General features: G+C 62.4%; 1 protein-coding gene across 5 annotated transcripts in view; it reads left to right on the top strand.

The window, feature by feature from the left end:
- Positions 1-20,692, top strand: part of Ift122 (intraflagellar transport 122) — a 55,472-nt gene extending 34,780 nt beyond the window's left edge. For 2 of the 5 annotated variants that reach the window (XM_077106173.1, XM_077106170.1), the window contains 14 exons: positions 1,627-1,680; positions 3,710-3,871; positions 6,397-6,563; positions 8,213-8,384; positions 9,841-9,943; positions 11,795-11,935; positions 12,743-12,837; positions 14,729-14,829; positions 16,106-16,271; positions 16,737-16,848; positions 17,288-17,413; positions 19,109-19,188; positions 19,416-19,580; positions 20,276-20,692. In XM_077106173.1, the coding sequence (XP_076962288.1) occupies positions 1,627-1,680; positions 3,710-3,871; positions 6,397-6,563; positions 8,213-8,384; positions 9,841-9,943; positions 11,795-11,935; positions 12,743-12,837; positions 14,729-14,829; positions 16,106-16,271; positions 16,737-16,848; positions 17,288-17,413; positions 19,109-19,188; positions 19,416-19,580; positions 20,276-20,365 (1,734 nt within the window). In that variant the 3' untranslated portion in view covers positions 20,366-20,692. Of the gene's footprint in view, positions 1-1,626; positions 1,681-3,709; positions 3,872-6,396; positions 6,564-8,212; positions 8,385-9,840; positions 9,944-11,794; positions 11,936-12,739; positions 12,838-14,728; positions 14,830-16,105; positions 16,272-16,736; positions 16,849-17,287; positions 17,414-19,108; positions 19,189-19,415; positions 19,581-20,275 lie in introns of all 5 variants that reach the window. The other 3 variants (XM_077106172.1, XM_077106169.1, XM_077106171.1) reach the window with 2 other exon arrangements.
- Positions 20,693-20,936: the final 244 nt, after the last annotated feature.

Below are 20,936 nucleotides of genomic sequence, written 5' to 3'. Positions count from 1 at the left end.
GGTTCACCCAGAGCCCTGACCCGCTGTGCTGTGTGGGGCTCAGGCTTGTGCAGGCGGGTTCCTGCTGTAGCCTAGCGTGGCCACTAGATGGCAGGGGAGAGCCGCCCTCTGCCCGGCCTGCAGCTGTGGCTGGCCGTGGCTGGCCCTGGCTGCCCACTCCCTCCGCGGAGGGTACTCAGGCCTTGTGACTCTGAGCACCCCGACCAGGCACCCTGACTCTGCAGCATGCGTCATGGCTGCAGGAACTCACACACAGATGAGTCTCACAGGGCACTGCACGCAGCAGAACCAGAAAGACCCTTGGAGAGGGAGTCCTGGGATCCCTTTGCTGGTGCAATGGCTGCCGTACCTTTCTGCAGATTCTTCTGCAAGAAAAGCCACTTGCTGGGCGTGGGGCAGCGTGGGCTCGTGTCCCAGCAGCTGGGGAGGCTGAGCTGCGAGGATCACTGGGGGCTCAGAGCTCCAAACCAGCCTGGGACCCAAGAGTGAGGCCCTGTGTCCAAACAAGACAGACAGGGAGCAAGGCCACCCGCCAGGGTCCCGTCCTGCCACCTGCCACCACCGATGCTCAGGGACCGGCTTCTCTGCACGGTGTGCACTTGTCCAGCCCCCCGCTCAGGGACGTAGTGACCTGTTGGCTCTGCCTGCCTCCCCTTTTTCAATGTGGGCCCCTGAACTGGGGAGGTGGAGAGGCCTGGTCGTAGTCACCTGGGTGCCCAGTTAGTGAGGGTGTCAGCCCTCCTGGATGAAGACATGAAGTCACATCGTGGTCATCTGCTTGGCACCCAGAGGCTGGTGACTTGCTCACTGCCCCAAGCCTTCTGAGGAGGAGGACGTCGTGCGGCTGAGCCGGGGCCTCATGTGGCCGGGGCCATTCTGCTCGGTCGCTGCCTGCCCTGGGCACGCGCCAGCCCAGTTCCCACAGGACAGTGCGAAGAAGCAAGCTGGTGGCAGAGCCGCGGGAAGACCAGCCTGACCCTGGGTGGCCTTCCTCGAAGCCCCTGGAAGAATCTAGAAGCAGCAAAAGAAGTGCAGCCGGCACCATTCCTCCTGGGCCCAGAAACCTCGGGCAGCCAGGGGTTAAAGTCTAGCTTTGTTGTGGGTCCAAGCAAGGGCTGTGCTTTTGGGGTTTACGTAAGACGCGCGAGTGATTCACCCCCGTCCCCTCCTCCCCAAACCATCCTCCTTCCTTCTCTGCGTGTCCCTCCCCTCCCCTCCCTCTGCGCCCTGCTGTGGGCTCTGGGAGCTGTGTGGGTGGCACCCCTGGGTCAGCAGAGCTGTCTCCTGCTTCCCATCCAAGTCACCGAGAGGTGCCTGCGGTCTCTGGTGGCCACACCTTACCCCCTGTCCCCAGCCCCGAGTCCACCTGCTCCTTCCTCCTGTGGATGGGGGGGCCCCTGGACCCTCCGCAGACCTGATCCCCAAATGACAGGTGCATCCAGCTCTTCTTTGCTGTCCTTTGTAAGGACTAATACTAGGGGTCAAGCCGAGCCCTGTTGGGTGGCCCACTCCATGAGGAACCCACGCTCACTCTCCCTGTCCCTTGCCACAGCTCCGCTGTCCCCCAGCCAGCCCCCCACTTTGGAAACCAAGCCAGTGGCTGACTGTGCCCTGTTTCTTCCCCAGGCCTTCGCCAGGGTGCAGGACCTGCGGTACCTGGAGCTCATCAGCAGCATTGAGGTAAAGGAGAGGCTGAGCCCACCATGGCCTTGGGACCCCACCTTGCTCTGGGCACAGAGTGGCCACCAGGGACCAAGCACCTGGAGCAGGGGGACGCTGTCTCTTGGTAGTGGGATGAGGAGGATAGGTTTCTAAGCTCTCTGAGCTTTGGTTTCCTTCTGTGACTACCCCCCCAACCACCCGGGATGGCTGAGAAGATGCATGGTCCCTCCACTCCTGGTTGGCACCTCTGGTGGTGGCTGGCTGGTCACCACTCTCTGGTGACTTGCCAGTGCAGGAGGTGGTTCCCAAAGGAGCAGCATCTGTGCCCCACCCCAGAAACAGCCAAGGAAAGGCTGCATGTAGACCTGAGCACCCCAGGGCTTTGTGCCCACCTGCTGCTCCTGCTGAGAGCTGGCCTCCTCCTCCCTCAGCCTCCTCTCTCGGCCTCCTCCTCTTTGCACTCGGCTCGCCTGGCGCGGCCCGGAAGCCGGCTCTCAGAGCACCATTTGCCGGGTGGCGGTAGACACTCTTCTTAATCTCTGTGTATCACAGTGCTGTCTGACTGTCTGTGAAAAGGCATACATATTTTTTCTCCTGAACAGATTTATTGTGAGGCTAAGAGGATGTGAGATACATTTGAATTCCCAGATGGAAGCAGGAGGGAACCGGCAAATGTCTTGTCCCTCTAATTCACTTCAGCATAATCAACTCCTGTCACCGGCGAGCCCAGTGGGCAGAGAGCTGAGGGGCTCTCAATCCCAGGAGCCGGTGACAGCTGCCATTAGTTGAGCTCAGCCGTCCCCATGCCTGATCCAGGGAGTCCTCACGACTCAGTAGGGCAGGGCGCTGCCACCCCTATGCAAGGGACAGGGACAGCTCAGAGAGGCTGTCACCTCTCTCGGGATCCACAGCCAGCAGCGTAGCTAGATTCCAAACCCATTTTGCCTATTTTTCCAGAATTGTCCGTCTCTACCCCGGGTCCCCATCCCAGCACGGCACAGGACCTGGTCGTGTCCCTGTGGGACAAAGGGTCGCCCAAAGCCATCCCCATGCTGCTCAGTGCTCCTGCTCTCCGGGCTGGCCCTTGGGAACCAACTGGCCTGGTCTCACTCTGCAGTCACAGAACATAACTTTTGTACACAAAGTGGCTGGCCCCTGTGGGGACCAGCTCTGGTGTCCTGTGCCCCTTCAAGATGGCTGCTGCTGCTGGCGCCTGGTGAGCCAGGGAGCTAGTGAGCTAGTGACACTGTCTAAGGCCTGCACTGTGGCTTTGGGGCTTCAGTGCTGCTCCTGGAACCCAGCTTCCTCCGGAGGCTCCTTGTGGAGAGATGAGGTGTCACCGCGCAGGTGACAGGGGGTGCAGGGACCCCGCTGGCTGGGCTGGGGCAGTGGCTTAGGACAGCCGAGGCCTGAGCAAGGCTGGCCCAGCGAGACCTGCTTTCCAGTCTCAGGCGCAGTCTCATTCATCCCCAGCTACTAGGAGCTAGTTTATTTGGTGACAGGCCTGAGTGGCCTGAAGGTCTCCCCCAAAATGATCCTGTCACTGGGGAGCGGCTGCTTCCCGCTGTTCAGACCTCAGCAGCTCGCACAGGAGTCTGTCCCCTCTCCTCGTCCTCCAGGGGGACGCGCTTGCTGGAAATCAAACAGAGGGAAGGTGCTAGGTGGGGACAGTTCCCCCATCTGTCATCGTCCTGGGTCGCTACTCTAGCCAGGCCCAGGGACTTGGGAGATCTTGGCAGCTTAGGTGCCACCCATGAGGGAGCAGTGCGCACGGTCCCGGCCGTCCAGTGTTGCCTTGGAAGAATGTTCTGGAAGGCAGCCCCGAGGGATTTCCCACTGAACAGCAAAGGTCCCCCTCCCTGACCCCACGGTCTGGAGGGTCACCTTAGTCGCAGGCCTTCCCAGCAGACTCAGGGGGGCGGCACAGCAGCCCAGGCGCCAGGACTGGGGTCCAGTGGGAGGCCGGGGCTCACCTGGCTCACCTGTGGGTGAGGCCGCCTCCTGCCCAGGGCTGTGGAGGCCACTCCCTGTGCCTGTGGTTTTGCAGGAGAGGAAGAAGCGCGGCGAGACCAACCAGGACGTGTTCCTGGCCGACGTGTTTTCCTACCAGGGCAAGTTCCACGAGGCGGCCAAGCTGTACAGGCGCTGCGGGCACGAGAACCTGGCGCTGGACATGTACACCGACCTCTGCATGTTCGACTACGCCAAGGTAAGGCCCCGCCACCCGGGCCTGGGCCCGTCTATGGTGTCCCAGTGTGTGCCCAGGAGGTGACGCAAACACAAAAGAGCCACCATCTCCAAAGGGGCCACCTTCAACCACAGGTTAAGATGGGCCTAGAGTCGACCTTGAAGGCTGACCCCAGAGGGACCCAATGTGATAGTGAGACCGTGAGCCAGCGCTGGGTGGGTGGCAGTGTCATACCTGCTGGTATGGCAGGCCTCTATGTCCTCCCCACAGGGCAGCAGAGGTGCGCCCAGCTCAGCCCTGAGAACTGTGCAGAGAGAGGGGCCAAGTGCGAGCACATAGTAGGTCCCCTCAAGGCCCCTCCCCGCCAGCCCACCGCTGCCCGGGGTCCCTGTGCCCACAGTCTCCCACCCAGGAGTGGAACCCATTCATAAGCTCCCTCTGTGCGTCTCTGTGACGGTGAGTACTCTGGGACTGTTTTTGGTCACAATTCTAAGTAGGTCACCCCCGCCCCCCACGGCCCAATAGTCTGAATCTGAGGAAATGTGGACGTGGCCGGTGTGCGGGGGACACGGTACTTATTAACATGGCATGTTTTTGTTTACTTGAAAATTGCTTCCCAAGATTCAATCTGGTTTTTGGAAAATTTTTAAATTACATTCCCACGTCCAAATAAATTGTATGCTTTCCGGATAAGTGACATGTTTATATGGTGATAAAGGGAATTATAATGCTCTTAACTCCTATGTAGTATGTCCTTATCAAAGTCACCAAGAGGAGAACACGGCCAGGTCTCATTCATCACCCACGCAGCCTCTTTCTGTCCACTCCAGGACAAAGCCTTGGCCGTGGCCCTGGATGACACGTAAATTAGCCTCAGGGACCCAAAGAGCCTTTCAAAACCCAGTTTGCTGAGCCTCGAAGGAGCCATTAAGACTCAGCTTCAATTAAGGCCCAGCCCTGGGAGCTAGACCCCGGGCCTTGCAGGAGGCCGCCAAGCTGGGGAGCCACCCTGCCGGATGGTCTCAGGGAGACACCCCAAATTTATGGCTCCCTCTTAGCCTCTGACCTTCTTCCCTCAGCCACCCTGAGATCACAGCATGCCCTCTGAGGTCCCCTGGAAGGGCGTCTCCATTCTTCTGCGATGCTGGTCACCACCCCTGCCCCACCCCCTGGTCACCCCGGTCAACTGAGAGGTAGCACATTGGCCAACCTCTGTGCCAGGAGGAATAGACGTGGGAGCAGCCGCCAAGAGCAGAGTGTGTCTGAGTGGCCCAGCGAGGCCTGCTTCCCTGCCCGCCTGGGTGCCCAGAGGGAACAGGCCGGCCCAGGTGGCCCTGTGAGGGGGACGTGCCCTTCCCCCACTCCCTGAGACATGTCTTAGGCCAACGACCTCATATGTCATTTTAGAGGCTACATAATTACTCTGAAAGCAAATGGAAAAAAAGAAAAAAGAAAAGCTGATTGTTGGAGTGGGTTCCCAGCATACCTGAGTGCTTCCCTGACGGGTGCTGGTCACGGGGGAGGGGGAGGGAGGGAGGGGGAGGGAGGAGGGGGAGGGGGAGGGAGGGGGAGGGGGAGGGAGGGAGGGGGAGGGAGGAGGGGGAGGGGGGAGGGGGAGGGGGAGGGACGGGGAGGGGGGAGGGGGCCCTCTCTGCAGGGTGCATGATTCTAACACAAACCGCTCTCCATCCCCCTTTTGGAAAAGCCCCACCTTTAAAAATGACAGCAGGGACCCTTTCCTGAAGGGAAGTGGCTTCCTGAGGCCATTTCTGTCACATTCTCATGAGCTCACTCAGGGAAGCGGGGCTCAGCCCTGCAGTGGCCCCCTGACGGGATACAGGCTGACCTCTGGGCCTTCAGGACCCCAGGCTCCTCTTCGGGACCCCTTCCCCATACTTGGGGCCTCCAGCTGTCCACTTTGGATCAGTCCCTCACGCCTGCAGGCCTGATCTCCGCACAGGGCCGGCTGCCATTCAGCTGGGAACAAGTCACCAAAGGCTGTTTGGCTCTTATCTGTCCCAGGCAGAGCTCTGGGGGCAAAGCCAGGGGAGATAAACATCAGAAAACAGGCGACTAGCACTTCCAGTGTCATGGTGGCCGGGGAGGAACCAGGGGCCTGGCCAGGAGCTGTGCATGTGTTTGGTTGACCCTGGGGGGGCCTGTGCTCAGCCCCAGCCTGAGGGGGTGGTTTCACACCTATCCTATCAGTAAGCCTGCTGGGCTGCATAGTTGACACTGTGTGACCAGCTGGTCCCTCACCCTGTGGGAATGGCCACATGTCAAGCAGAGAGAACCTGCTCACGTCTCCCTGAGCTGCAATCTGAGGGACAGTAAACGTCCATGAGTGTGAAGGGAGGGGACATGGAGGGTCTGCGTCCTTGTCACCAGTGGGCAGGCAGGAGGGCCTCTCCCAGACACTCACCCCCAGGCCCGGGCTCCCTCTGCGTCCTGATGGCCGTGTGGCCAAGCAGAGCCCCGGCTGGCGGCCTGACGTCACATGCACAGGAAGCCCTCATCCGGAGTGTTTGTTTGTCCTGCTTCCTCAGGATTTCCTCGGATCTGGGGACCCCAAAGAGACCAAGATGCTGATCACCAAGCAGGCCGACTGGGCCAGGAACATCAACGAGCCCAAGGCCGCCGTGGACATGTACATCTCGGCCGGGGAGCACATCAAGGCCATCGAGATCAGTGGGGACCGCGGCTGGATCGACACGTAGGTGGCCCTGCACACCCGTCGTGTTGGTCACCTGTGGTGTTTGACTGACGGTGTTTCTGGAAATGTCTACACCAAACCTGGAAGTGACCCGGTTCTTTGGGAGACACAGAGATGGGACAAGGCAGTCGCCACCTTCAGTGGGGAAAGGGTGACAGGGACAGAGGCCAGGCAGACGCCCAGTGTCAGAGCACCTGTTCCCTGGGCACTCACTACCACCCAGGGCTACAGTCACCACAAGCATCTGCTTCTGTCCCAGGCTCTTGAGTTGGCGCTTCTGTGGCCTTCTAGCAAAGGAGGGACCCACGGGGTCCCCAAGGGCCTGGCCGCTGGAGAGTTGTGGGTCCGAGCCCCGGGCTCTGATGTGGGTGGTTTGTGACTGAGGGGTATGTGACTGTTCCCACCCAAACACGTCGTGGGACACCAATGCACAGCAGGCTCCAGGGTCCTCCAGTCAAGGACAGTGGGCGTTAGTACACTCACACCAGAGCTGGCGGAGGACACTGGCCTGGGCACTTGAAGTGAAGGATCCTCAGCTCTGAGGGCCGCCAGGTCCGGAAGCCGAACTCTGGTTCCCAGGTAGCAGTGGCCAGCCAGGTCCTGGGGAGGGGAGAGGGCTGGCCACGTGGCCCCTGAGCCCAGCAGGAGGTTGGTGTGGGGGCCCCCTCACAAAGGGACCCTGGTGGGCAGCCACCACCCGTCCTCTTGTCTGAGAAGAAAGCGGAGGCACAGGCTGGGCCCCCAAATCATCCTGTCCACAAAAGGGGGTGCAGACCAAGCCAGGCAGCTCTCGGGGCGCGCCTCTCCCCTCGGTTGTCCCTTATGTCGCTTTCCTTGGCAAGTGCTGCGGATCCATGTGACCCTGGGACACTTACTGAGTTCCAGAAGGAGCCACTTGCATGCTGTGTGGCCCTTTTCCTGGAGTGGCGTAACAGGTGCCTCTCCTCCAGGGACACGGCTGCTGGGCGGGGAGCTCGAAGCCCTGCCTCTGCCACTTCCCTAAAATACGTGTCCCTTCTCTGCGGAGCAGTGTTATTTTTGGACGCCATTATCATTCTGAGCACAGCCTGACACCCTCCTGAGCGTGGCTCTGAGGCCGGGATCCCGGGCCTTCCTTCCCACGGAGACGGCCCGCGGGGGCCCCTGCCCTCAGAGAACTGGGTCCGTTCCAAACCCCGGCCTGGCCAGAACCAAGAGGCCCGTTCCACCAGCCCAGGTTCCCAAGGGCAGGGGAGAGCTGGTCACAGTGGCAGGTGCAGTGAGCAGCGCTTCCCGCGGCCCCTCCAGTGGCCGGCACCTGGTCCTGCTGGCCTCCTCCTCTAGAGGCCAGGCCCTGGGGATCTCTCACACCAGCCTCCACATGGCCGAGAGGCTTCCAGAAACCCTGGGGGAGAGACCACTCTCCTGCTCCCTGGCTGCCGAGCCTGGGGCAGAGCGCCTCCCCTGCCACCCAGACCTCAGGTCTCCCCATCTGTGAGTGGGAGTAGCTGCACCCTCCTGGTGCTTTGGACGGTCCCTAGCAGGGTTCGCTCAGTCACCACCTGGGCACGTCAGCTGGTGAGCGCCCGTGGCGCCAGATCAGCAAAGTGAAGGGACAGAGTCTGCGTCCCCACGCGGCCCACAGGGTGCCCCTTCCCCGCTGCCCCCAGGCTGATCGACATCGCCCGCAAACTGGACAAGGCGGAGCGCGAGCCCCTGCTGCTGTGCGCGCACTACTTCAAGAAGCTGGACAACCCGGGCTACGCCGCTGAGACCTACCTCAAGATCGGCGACCTCAAGTCCTTGGTGCAGCTGCACGTGGACACCCAGCGCTGGGAAGAGGTGAGGGGACAGTGCGCCCGGGCTTGGGGGCCTGGGTCTCAGACAGAGGTGCTCCCTTAATGGGGGGCCTGGCCTGGCTGTCAGTGAGTCAGTGACTGGCTGTCAGTCCTGGCTGTCAGCGGTGTCCTTGAGTCCCCTGAGCCAGAGAAGCTTCAAGAGCCTTTCTGTGTAGATTTCATTCATTCTGAGGCTCTTTGGGGGGAGCCCTCGACCCCTGAACCCCTCCCCAGCCCTATTCTGTGTTTTATTTAGAGACAGGGTCTCACTGAGTTGCTCAGGGCCTTACTTTTGCTGAGGCTGGCCTCCAACTTGGGATCCTCCTGCCTGAGCCTCCCCAGCTGCTGGGATGACAGGTGGGCACCCCTGGGCCCGGCTTGGAGGCTCTTTCTTGACGGCAGCTCTGGGCTGGGAGTGCTGGCAGGACAGCCCTGTGCCTGCTGCTGACCACCCTGCAGCCTGACGTGGAGGTGCACCTGGGTGGTATTTAAAACCTGCCGGGTGGCATCTTGGCGGGAAATGCCATCCCTATGTTCCAGGCACAGGGTGCCAGAGTCGCCCCAGGACAGCGCTTCTCCTTCCCACCGGCCACCCCCAGCCCCTGCCCCGGCATGGAGGACGGGCAGGCGAAGGGCACACTGGCCAGACCCACAAGAGTGGCCACCTGAGGCTCACTGCCCGCCCTGAGGCCTAGTCCCTCCAGCTCACAGGCTGGCTGTGTTCTGGGGACACTGCACCCCTGCAGGAGAGGTGGCCCCAGCTGTGGCAGCAGCCTGCTTCCCAGGGTCCAGCAGGGCCCTTTCTGGGCGAGCAGTCTGCCTCTTGCCTGCCCTCTGGGTGACTCCACTTGAGGAGGGGACAGAAGACACTGATGAGCAAAAGTGGCACCAGGGACAGAGGCAGCGATGGCTTCTCAAGGGGAACTCACTAGCAGCACGAGCTGGAGACCTCGGGGCCACGTGGCCCTCGCTGGTGTCCTGCCCCTCCTCCCTGTGCCCGTTTCCGGCTCCCCTGGCCCGCCCGGAGGTCTGGGCCCAGGCGTCAGCACAGCCCCAGTCCCCTCTGAGCCACCAAGCAGGGACGAGGAGAATGTCAGTCCTGCTTCCCTAGGTGTCGCCTGCAATTAAAAGAAATCTGTTTGCAGGCGACAGGAGCCCACGCAAACCCTCAAAATAAAATGTTTCCGATTCCGAGCGGCTTCTGGGGTCCAGAAACAGCCTGTGTTGTCACTGGGAGCGGGCGCGTGCATATTGCTGTTAATTGCCTTTTGTTTCCAAAGAGATGTTTTTGTGTTGCTGGGGGTGGCTGGGAGGGAGGCACTCTCCCCCTCTGAGCTGGCAAAATATGACATCCCTGATGTCAGGCTGCCAAAGTATGACATCCTTGATCCAGCCAAGTGCCACATCTCCTGGGGTTGCGGGGACTGCTTCATTAAGACTGTGTGTGCCCTGCCCCCCAGGCCTTCGCTCTGGGCGAGAAGCACCCCGAGTTCAAGGACGACATCTACGTGCCCTACGCACAGTGGCTGGCAGAGAACGATCGCTTCGAAGAAGCCCAGAAAGGTAGGCCACGTGGGCTGGCCTGGTGCCCCAGGGCCGGGAGGAGGCCCTGCCAAGACTCGCTGCAGCCAGGCTGGCAGGCCTGTGCTGCGGGTCCCAAGGCAGGTGGTGTCACCTGGGATGGGCTGTTTGGGGTGAAATGCTTTTTCTTTGCATGCGAGGCAAACAGAGCCACAACCCAGGTGCTGAGAGACACTTTGGAGCAGGAGTCAGGACAGGGGCCTGGAGTCTGGGCCTGTCACCAACCTGCTGCAGGAGCTTGGGCAGGTCCAGTCCCCCTCCACGCCTCTGTGTGACTGAGCGGAGCACTGGGCACTGCAGAGTGTCTTCCCTGTCACCCTCACAAAGCCCTGTGACTCAGGTAGCATGGGCGCTGCCTGGGTACCTTTCCTGCCCAACCTTGAATCCTGCCCACAGCCCTGCAGAGAGGCAGGGGCTAAACGTGCCCTGCACTGTCACCAGGCTAGCAAGTGGCAGAGGCACAGCTAGTCCAGGATCTGTCCCGCCAGGGAACCTGGCTACTCTGCTGCCTGGGCAGGATGGCGCCTGACTGTGGCCAGATGTGTGGCAATCCATAGGGATGTGCCTGCACCTCTATATGGTGATAGTCGCCCCTCTGGTCACAGTGCAGAGTCCGTGGCTCCCTGTGGGGAGAAGAGCCCGTGCTGAAGGACAGCCTGTTCCCCAGCACCTCAGCATCTCCAGAGCACCCATTTGCTGACGGAGCTGCATGTTTGGGCAAAACACATCAACCTACCCATCTGTCTGTGTCGCCCTTCCAAGAATCCATCGCCATAGTAACTTGGTACGCAGACAGGAGCCTGGAGATGAGACGGAACAAAGGCCAGACCTTTCCTTCTCTAAAGGCAGAGGATTGGGTCCTCTGAGTGTCCACCTGTGGTCAAGTGTCCCAGCCATAAGTGCCTGACCAGCAGCGCTCAATATCCCGAGCCGTCGGCCATGTAGTAGGTGCCCAGGAAATTCCAGGTACACAGATGTAGGCATGATTAAGGAAGATTTTGCTTCTCATCCCAAATGTCTGGCTTTGAGGATGGAGACAGACCTTTCAAGGTTGACATCAAAATGCACTGTTGGCCAGGTGCCGTGGCGCACACCTGTCATCCCAGCGGCTCAGGAGGCTGAGACAGGAGGATCACGAGTTCAAAGCCAGCCTCCGCAACAGCGAGGTGCTGAGCAACTCAGTGAGACCCTGTCTCTAAATAAAATGCAAGATAGGGCTGGGGAGGGGACTCAGTGGCTGAGTGCCCCCGAGTTCAACCCCCAGTACCAAAAAAAAAGTGCTCTGTCGAAGATGGACCAGGCCCCATGTTCTGACTTTGGACGTGACCCTTATACTTCTACCTGGCAAAGTGCATTTTGTTGCTCGTTAAAACGGAGGCTGACCGACCCTTCTCAGTCTGCTGTGGTGACCCAGTGACCTAAGGCACGGTGAAAGGCACTTTGTAAATCACCGAGCTCCGTCGAGTGTCGGGGCCCGTGAGTGTCACCTCAGAGTCACAGAGCCCCTCTCTGGAGTGGAGCATCTCGTCACTAGGGACGAGCCAGTCTCTCGTTCCGACTCTGCCCTGGGACTTGGCTCCCCGGGTTTCTCTCCCTGCCATGCCTCTCTGAAGTAGGTTGTCACCACTTGCCAGCCAAAACGGAGCGCGTCGCACTGTGCTTTTTCAGGATGTCGCCTCGGGTATTTATAGCCTCTGGCCAGAGAGGCGGCATCCCAGCAACCAGGCCCACAGATGCTCCCTCCGCGCGCGCGTGGGGCGCCCCACTTTCTGAGCAGTTCCACCGGCCCCCTCGCCCACCTCCCCTGGTGACAGAGCTCTGTGTCCCCTGCAGCGTTCCACAAGGCCGGGAGGCAGCGGGAAGCGGTCCAGGTGCTGGAGCAGCTGACGCACAACGCCGTGGTGGAGAGCAGGTTCAACGACGCTGCCTATTACTACTGGATGCTGTCCATGCAGTGCCTCGACATAGCCCAGGGTGGGTCCCTCCGTCCTGGCACCCAGATACCATCAGACCAGCGGGGACATTTTAATTAAAGCCCTGGGCTTGTTTACGGGGCGCATTGTCCCCAAGCCTGCCTCGCAGCGGCACAATCTCCTGTCTCATCTCCTCCTCGTGTGGCCAGAAGCAGGCTGGTCCCAGGGCCACGCAGGGGTGACGCCTGGCAGGTCCCGCCCTCCCTCCCCAACTCAGCACAGCTGTCTGCTACAGCCTGGGAGCCTGCAGCTGGCCCCGGCTTCAAAAAATTTAATTAAATGAAAAGATGAAGCAGAGATCACGTTACAGTAACGCACCGCAGGCCCCTCGTCCATGATGCCGTCCTTCCCAGGACTTCCCATGATGCACTGGGAGACTCCAGAAAGGGGGGACAGGGCAGTAGAGGTGCATCTCCCTAGACCAAGGCCACACGCAGGAGGGGCAGCACTGGGAACGGGGGCCACGGAGGGACCTGCAGCAAGTCACTGTTCCTCCCTGACTCTGTGCCCACGTACCCCGGAGGGGACCCCTCCCCACTCCCTCCAGGAGGCTGCTGGAGCGAGGGCCATCAAGCCCAGGTGGCAGGTGCCATTTCTCTCTACCTCAGATGCTTCCAGCTGAGAGGCCACCGTCTAGGTGTGGTCCCCAAGCACAGTGCTGTCCCTCTCCCTGGGGTAGGCCCAGTGTTTCAAAAGAGCTGATGCTGGTAGCGCCACCGGCCATCCCTGCTGTGGCCGGTCAGTGGCTCTGGACAGCCACTGACGCATCTGCCCCGTCCCCCCCTGCGCCCGCTCCTGCCCGCAGCAGATCCTGTCCAGAAGGACGCCATGTTGGCCAAGTTCCACCACTACCAGCACCTGGCCGAGCTGTACCACGGCTACCACGCCATCCACCGCTACACGGTAAGGCGCCCTGAGCCTCCTAGGAGCAGCAGGCTCTGGGTGGACCCGACCCACTGGGGCAACAGGACCTGCTCCTGATGTCCCTGGGAGGAGGAGCTGGGTGTTCCTCATGCTTGATGTGTGGCCATGGTAGGGGGCGTCTGATGACGGCGCAGAGCCGGGCGGGCCTTCCTGTGGATCAGCTCAGCCTCTGATGACCCAGGCAGAGTGGGTGGCCAGGCAGGGGCCACCTCTCCAAAATGTAGGAGGGCGGAGCCCCTGGGGCCTTCTCTAGAAGGACAAAGGCCCGCGTCCACAGCGGTCTGCGCCCGACTTGCTGTGTGTCCTCAGGTGCTTTGCTCTCCCTCTCTGGTCCTCAGTCTCCTTCTCTGTAAGACCAGGGTTGGCTTCATCTGCAGAGACCAACCAAGTGCTCTGTAGCCTTTCCCTGATTATTTCGATGAACCCATTTTAAAGCAGTCTCGTGGCAGTGGGGGACAGACTGCTGCCCAGGGGCCACCTGAGGCCCTGCCTCCCCTGGGCGCTCCCTGCTGATCTGCACAGACCTCTTCCCGCAGCCCCTGCCTCCTGGGAAAGTCACTGGGAGGATGACAGCCCCACAGCTAGCTCTGCCACAGTCCCCGTTCGTCTCCCCCAGCGGGGACCTCGTTCCCTTATCATCTTTGGTTTTCCCAAGACGAGATCCTCTCAGGGGTCCTCATGCAGCCTGGGCCAGGCTGGGGGCCAGGGTCTGTCACCAGGGCCACAGATGGGACGGTGGGAAAGGGGGGCATTGCGTCCTCGAGGCGCATGGCTTCTCTCCCAAGGAGAGGTGCTAATCCTGCCCCCCACGTTCTCTGGGACTCTCCACGCTTCCTCACCCAGTGCCACAGAACCAGAGGAGCCGTCTCCCTGGCTCCCAGCGCAGAGGGAGTGGCTGAGGGTTTCTGGGGTTCTGGGAGCCCACAGAGATGGCGGGAAGGGAAGGGAAGGGGCTGGGCTCCGCTCCAGAGGCGGAGAAAGCGAGCCCTCCCCTCGGGTTGAGACCAATTAGGGGCGAAGCCCGGGGGGCCCTGTGGTGAGCAGGGCCCAGTGCCCTCCTCCGAGAGGTGACGGCTTATTACCATTTAAGTGCTCGGGAGGGGGAGGCGGGGAGCTGGCCAGCCCGAATCCCCAATGGCCACAGCTTGATTAGCAATTGCAGCCTCAGTCTGTACACAGTGTGCCAGAATCTTCCAGAACAGGGCATTCTTAACCTTTTACAGGCCCCCTTGTAGAGAATTCCCCGCGGCCTGCTGGGCCTTTCTGGCAGCATCTGTTTGCAGGGGACCCATTCATTGCACTAATGGGTGCTGAGTGTCACCTATCAGGGCTGCGCAGGAGACTCGGGATTGGCGGTGAGAGGCGCCTGGGTACATGCTTGGTGGCCCCATGGCTCAGGCGGCTGTCAGAGGGCCAGGAGGAGGCGCAGAAAGGGTTAAACGCCTCTGCTACAAGGACCTGCCTGTGTCAGTGGCCCTGTCCCCAAGTGCATCAAAGACCTTCTCTTTTAGAGCTAATTGGAGACAAGTTGAGCTCAGAGAAATGGAATCAGGACCCCTCAGGCAGCGCAGCTGGGCAGAGAGGCCTGGGCTCGGGACTCAGCCCTGCCTTTGAACCCCGGCTCTGCTGGGGCAGGTCCCCTCCCTGGGCATCACCCCACGACATCCCCCACATGAGAGACCGCCTGAGGCCGTGGCTGGAGGCTCCCAGCACACAGTAGGAGGCTCACGCGCTAAAGGGCCTCAGAATCCTGCATCTGCCTTCAGCCTGACTGCCAGCGTACTTGGGGGGTCAAGTTCACCCGTACACTTGGGGTCAGGTTCACCAGCACAGTTGGGGTCAAGGTCACGTTCGTCTGCTCTCCCTGCAGGAGGAGCCATTCAGCTTCCATCTTCCCGAAACCCTCTTCAACATCTCCAGGTTCCTGCTGCACAGCCTGACCAAGGACACCCCCCTGGGCATCTCTAAAGTGTATCCTCCCGTCCCCTGGCCGCCGCCCGCCCTCTCTAATGGCCTTGGGAGGCCTTCCTGGCAGAGCCTCTCCGCCCGCCTCCTGCTGCTGTTTTGCTGGGGAGAGGCTCAGCCGGGGTGGCCGCTGCCAGGAGAGGATTAGTTTTCCGAGCTCTGGGCCCAGTCCGGCCCAGGTCCCTGGCCAACACACTGTCCCCAGCCCCCCTCCCCCCGAACCGCAGCGGGCGTGACAGACTGGAGGAGGCAGCAGGCCGTCAGCCCAGGCCCTCCACACTCTCTTGGGGCCCGTGGGGTGGCCTTTGTCAGCCAGGCCTACAGGGCCCCAGGTACCAGGTGACAAGGCTGCCAGCTATCATGGGAGGTGACAGGCGGCAAGGTTCAGAGAGTGTGTGTTGTGCCAGGCTGCTGGGGAGGTGACGTCCATCCTTGCATGCTCAGGTGGCCAGGGTAGGTGCAGAGTGAACATTCCCAGTACGCACTGAGGAAAGGCAGGGACGCCAGGGGAGGTGGCTGTGGGAGGACCCCTGGGGGGGCCTGGTGGAGCGCCTCGCCACAGGTTGGCTTCTCCTCTTGTGGCCAGTGAGGGCCCTGCAGGGCCTGTGTGGCCAGGAAGGACCACATCTTTAAGTCCTGAGCATCATGAAAGCCACAGTTGTCCCCTGTCCCTTCCTCAGTCCACTCTTGCCTCAACCCATCCCTGCCGCCTTTCTGTGAGGAACCCCCTGGCAGAGGGCCTGGGGACAGCTGGCCTCTCTCGTGACTCCAGGCCCATCATTCACCCCTGAGGGGAAAGTCCCCAAATCCAGGGGTGCCCCACCCACCGAAGCCCTGCTGAGTGGCGGGCGAGATAGCCGCGCCTGCCGGCCTCAGCCCCTGCACCTGGCTTTTCCAGAAAGTTCTCGAGGTCAGCAGAGCTTGCCCTGAGCCTTGTCCTGTGCTGTGTAGTGGGACCTGGACGTGGCTCCCAGCTCAGTCCCTGCCTTAGAGGAGTCACCAGCCTCCAGTCACCCCCGCACAGGAGTGCGGGGACATGGGACTTGGCTACAGGGACAAGCTGAGGCTCACAGGGGGGCTGGGAGGGTAGGCAGGGCCTGGTCACAGCCAGAGGTCCCAGCACAAAGCCCCGTCACCTGAGGCTGACCAGCTGGATGGCCCCCGAGAGCGGGAGGCTGTGGCTCAGAGGTCGCCCCTGGGCCAGGGGAAGTGCCCGCAGTTCTGGCCGTGTCCAGGGTGGCGCCAGCTCGGCCCCCGCCGTCCTTAACGTCGCCCCTGCCAGGAACACGCTCTTCACGCTGGCCAAGCAGAGCAAGGCCCTGGGCGCCTACAAACTGGCGCGACACGCCTACGACCGGCTGCAGGGCCTGCAGAGCCCCGCCCGCTTCCAGAAGTCCATCGAGCTGGGCAGCCTGACCATCCGCTCCAAGCCCTTCCACGACAGCGAGGTGAGGACGCCCCTTCCCCGGCGGGGCTGCTCCTTCCCTCCCGGGGCCTGTGGCTTTGGGCCTGGGTCCTGTGGGAAGATGGCCGCTGTAGTCTGGGCTCCACACCCCGCCCTGCTTCAGCTGGGGACACGTGACACCTTCCCCACTGCTGGTGGTGGGGACAGACGTGCCAGCACAGGTGTCTGGTGGCGTAGGCAGGGAGTGGCTGCCCTTACTGTCCTTCCCACCAGGATAGCACCTTGCTGAGCCCTGCCTGGGAGGTGGCCTGGGCAGTGGCCTCCGGTGGCAGGCCCCAGTTACTCCTGTAGGGTGTCACCTGCGTCCCCAGCATGCGGCTCCTGGCCCCGGGGCCCCCTCCTGCCCACACCTCTTGACATTGGGTCCTGGAGGGCCGAGGCTGGGGACAGGGCAGGTACGGGGTGCCACCTCTGCTCCGGCCCGGGCCACCGAGTGCTGCGTTGGCAGGAGCTGGTCCCCCTGTGCTACCGCTGCTCCACCAACAACCCCCTGCTCAACAACCTGGGCAACGTCTGCGTCAACTGCCGCCAGCCCTTCGTCTTCTCCGCCTCGTCCTACGGTAAGTCCTGGCCACACAGATGGCCCCTCCTCTGCTGCCCGGCCACGTGACACGGGGAGAGCTCCCGAAGGCCTCTGAGGGTCGTCATTGGTGACCTGGGCCCTGTGAGCCCCCACCCCACCTGACAGAGCCACCGTCGGGTCCCCCACAGCCCAGCCAGCTCCCGGTGCAGGCCGGCGTGACAGAGTGCCCAAAGCAGGGCTGGGCCATGCCTTCAGGCTGGGAGTCAAGGTGCTCTCGGGTCCCCTCTTCCATGTGGACACCCCCAGAAGCCCTCCCTCTGAGGAGCCCCTCAGCTACGGGGGAGGCGCTGCTCAGGCCCAGCTCTGGCCCCTGGAGAAGCCTGCTGGGTCACTCTGGCTGCCCACGTGTGGCCTGGAGAGAGCACTGGCCCCAGCCCCCAGGAGCCTGTCACCAACCCCCCACCCCCGGGCCCCAGAGGTGCTGCACCTGGTGGAGTTCTACCTGGAGGAGGGCATCACCGACGAAGAGGCCGTCGCCCTCATCGACCTGGAGGCGCCCAGACACAAGCGAGAGAGTAAATGGCAAGAGGTGACCAGCCCCAGTATCCTGTGACAGTCGGGGCCAGGGCAGGAGGGCCGGCCGGTGGCAGCCTGCTGACCCCAGCCTCAGCACCGCGGAAGGTCAGAGAGTCCCCCACAGCAGTGAGGACGGACAGCGGGCTGCCAGGGTCCACAGCCAGACGGGGGAGGGGCACCTGGTCTTTCTGGGGGCCTGTCCGCACCCCGGCTCCTCAAGGTGCTGCAGCCATGCCTAGTGGACGAGTGGCTGGCCCCGTGGCCGGCAGCCCAGCGTTATGGTCAGGTATTTCCATTTCGCAGCCTGGGGGCTGAGCCCAGGGGTGCTGGGCAGCAGTCACTCCCAGCCCTTTTATGGTTTTACTCTTTATTTTCGGTCCTGGGGGTTGAACTCGGGGCCACTCGGCCACAGAGCCCCATCCCAGCCCTGTTTTGCATTTTATTTAGAGACAGGGTCTCCCTGAGTTGTATAGGACCTCGCTTTTGCTGAGGCTGGCTTTGAACTCAAGATCCTCCTGCCTCAGCCTCCTGAGCTGCTGGGATGACAGGTGTGCGCCACTGCACCCGCCTTATTTTTGTTTTGAGACACGGTCTCACTGTGTCGTCCAGGCTGGCCTCAAACCTGCAACCTCCTGCATCGGTGGTTACAGTGTGTGCCATGTGCCTGGCAGTTAGGTCACTCCTACATGCCAGTGACAGGAACCTCAACTCAGAGACAGCTGAGCAAACAGAGGAATAAGAAGCTGAGAGCAGAGGGTGCCCTCCACATGGCTGGGGGCTGTGCGGCTCCTGCCGCCTGTACTGTCCCCAGGTAGCTTTGTCTCTAGGCAGCTCTGCCTGTCCCATGGCATAGTGACGGAGGTGGTCGCTACGGTGCCAGCCCAGCACCCTCAGAATCGATTCTCCTCCTGACCACAGAACCCCAGGGCACAGTCCCTTGGAGCAATCTGGGGCCACAGGTGTCCTTGGGCAAGGGGGATGCTACCTGCCCAGCCGGGTCCTGTGTCCCTAGGGTGGACCCAGGAGGGGCCTCTCACAGGAACAGGCCCACACAGTGCCTGGTCTTGCCATCATGGGTGGCCATGTCACCAGGTCAGGGGGCTCTGAGAGTCTGCCTTCAGCAAGCTCCCAGGCGACTCTGCGGAGCACAGCCATGCTGTGAGGGGCAGAGGCCAGAGAAGGACCCCAGAGTCAGCTGCCATCGGCCATCAGCCCCGTGCTCCCTGCCCCGCTCCCTGCTCAGTACCAGCAGCCTCCAGGGTCGTCCCCACGAGAGCCCCTCAGCCTCTGCCACTGTCCTCGCAGAGGGGAGGACCTGGACACCTTCAGGCTGACCTGAGCCAGCCCAGGGGTCTGTGGAGCTCTCCCGCTCCCGACGCCCTGTGCCCTGTGACCTGAGAGCCGTCACAGCACCTGCCAACCTCCCCACCCATGGCCTCTCCCCAGCAGGTGGCCCTGTGCAGCCCCTGGGACCTGGGAGCAGGGGGAGGCAGCAGATGGCTGGCAGGGCGGCTGTGCTCCCAGGCCTGTGCCCAGGGCCCGGCCACCCTCTTTGCAGTCAGGGCTGGTTCCCTCCTGGTCCCTGCCCCTCCATCCCTCCTCCTGGGACCTGGTCGCCCCTCTAGTCCTGACTGAGCGCCCCTGAGTCGGAACACGCTGGGAGGAGGGTGGTGCCTGTCCCCTGCCCGGCCTCAGTTCCGTCCTTGACCAGAAACCTCCAGATTCCCAGTCGCTGCGGCTGGAGGAGGCCATGGACCCCATGGGAGGCGAAGACCCGTTCACCGCCAAGCTGAGCTTCGAGGTGGGGGCCTCAGAGGCTGCCAAGGGGACATGCCAAGGAGGAGGTGGCAGTTGGGGGGAGGGACGCGACCACTTCCCCGTGGGGCTGGGCTGCAGCTCTGGCCCGAGGAGGCACCTGAGGCTGCCAGGGCCACCTGGGGTGGGAAGCTCCCGGGCCCTTCCTGGCCACCCTGGACCACGGTGTCCCCAAGGCTGAGTGAGGGCCCTGCCCCGCGCCCCACCCCACAGCAAGGCGGTTCCGAGTTCGTGCCCGTGGTCGTGAACCGGACCGTGCTACGCTCCATGAGCCGCCGCGACGTCCTCATCAAGCGCTGGCCGCCGCCCCTGCAGTGGCAGTACTTCCGCTCGCTGCTGCCCGACGCCTCCATCACCATGTGCCCCTCCTGCTTCCAGGTACTGCGCCCCCAGCCCGCACGGCTCCCAGGGGCTCCCTGTGCTGTCCTTCCACTTCCCAAGTGTCCCCTGGGGAGGCGGAGCATCTGGTAGGAGGGCACCCTCCAGGTGGGGTACCAGCCACTGCCCTGAGCTGGGAGGACACTGGCAGGCCACCTGCCGTCCTCAGGGGGTCACCTGGCCTGCGCTCTGCACCTCCCTGGACAGAAGGCGCGGTGGGCGGGGCAACCGAGGGCGCGGTGGGCGGGGCAACCGAGGGCGCGGTGGGCGGGGCAACCGAGGGCGCGGTGGGCGGGGCAACCGAGGGCGCGGTGGGCGGGGCAACCGAGGGCGCGGTGGGAGGGGCAACCGAGGGCGCGGTGGGCGGGGCAACCGAGGGCGCGGTGGGAGGGGCAACCGAGGGCGCGGTGGGAGGGGCAACCGAGGGCGCGGTGGGAGGGGCAACCGAGGGCGCGGTGGGAGGGGCAACCGAGGGCGCGGTGGGAGGGGCAACCGAGGGCGCGGTGGGAGGGGCAACCGAGGGCGCGGTGGGAGGGGCAACCGAGGGCGCGGTGGGAGGGGCGGGGCGCACCTTGAACTTCCCTCAGGAAAAGGGCGCCTCAGTCCCGCCCAGCCCACCCAGCCCACCCAGCTCTTTCTGGCCTTGACACCCACTTGGCGCGGGCTGGGACCCGGCTCTCGCCCTCTCTGCCCAGATGTTCCACTCCGAGGACTACGAGCTGCTGGTGCTGCAGCACACCTGCTGCCCCTACTGTCGCAGGCGCATCGACGACCCCGGCCCCTGACCGCACCCGGGTCCCCTGAGCGCCCTGCAGACCCGCGGCCTGCGGAGAGGAAGGAGGAGGGCCCCGGCCGCCCAGATGCAGTTGGTGCTCCAGGGAGGGGCCTCCCGGAACCGCAGGATTCCTACTTCTGGCACTTTGTGCCTTGTAAATAGCACCAGGGTTGGGGAGAGGACGCACCTATATTTTCTAAGGAAAAAGAAAAAGACCTGAGAGCAGCCCGGGAAGTGGAGGGGCAGCCCGCCGAGTCCCAGGCCGCCCAGGAGCGCACCGCGCAGGCCAACAGACTGCCTCAATAATGACAAATAAAAGGGCTACTTATTTTCATCAGTGTCTGCGTTTTAGCAAATCTTCGTATTGTCTGCAACTTAATTTCCTTATGCAAAAGTGCACCTGTTTCTAATTTGATCCGAAAGGAACATCGCATTCGGCGCGCTCTTAAAATCTAATCTAATCGGCATGGCAATATGGGAAGGGGCAGGGGAGCGGGAGGTTTTTTGGTTTATTTATTCTGGTTTAATGGGGATCTGTCTTGACAAGAAAATGAGATACCTGGCTCCCAACAAGATGGCAG

The sequence above is a fragment of the Callospermophilus lateralis genome, chromosome 20 (assembly GCF_048772815.1).
Source record: "Callospermophilus lateralis isolate mCalLat2 chromosome 20, mCalLat2.hap1, whole genome shotgun sequence".
In the NCBI taxonomy this organism is placed as follows: Eukaryota; Metazoa; Chordata; class Mammalia; order Rodentia; family Sciuridae; genus Callospermophilus; species Callospermophilus lateralis.
This window is presented reverse-complemented; position numbering and strand designations above follow the sequence as displayed.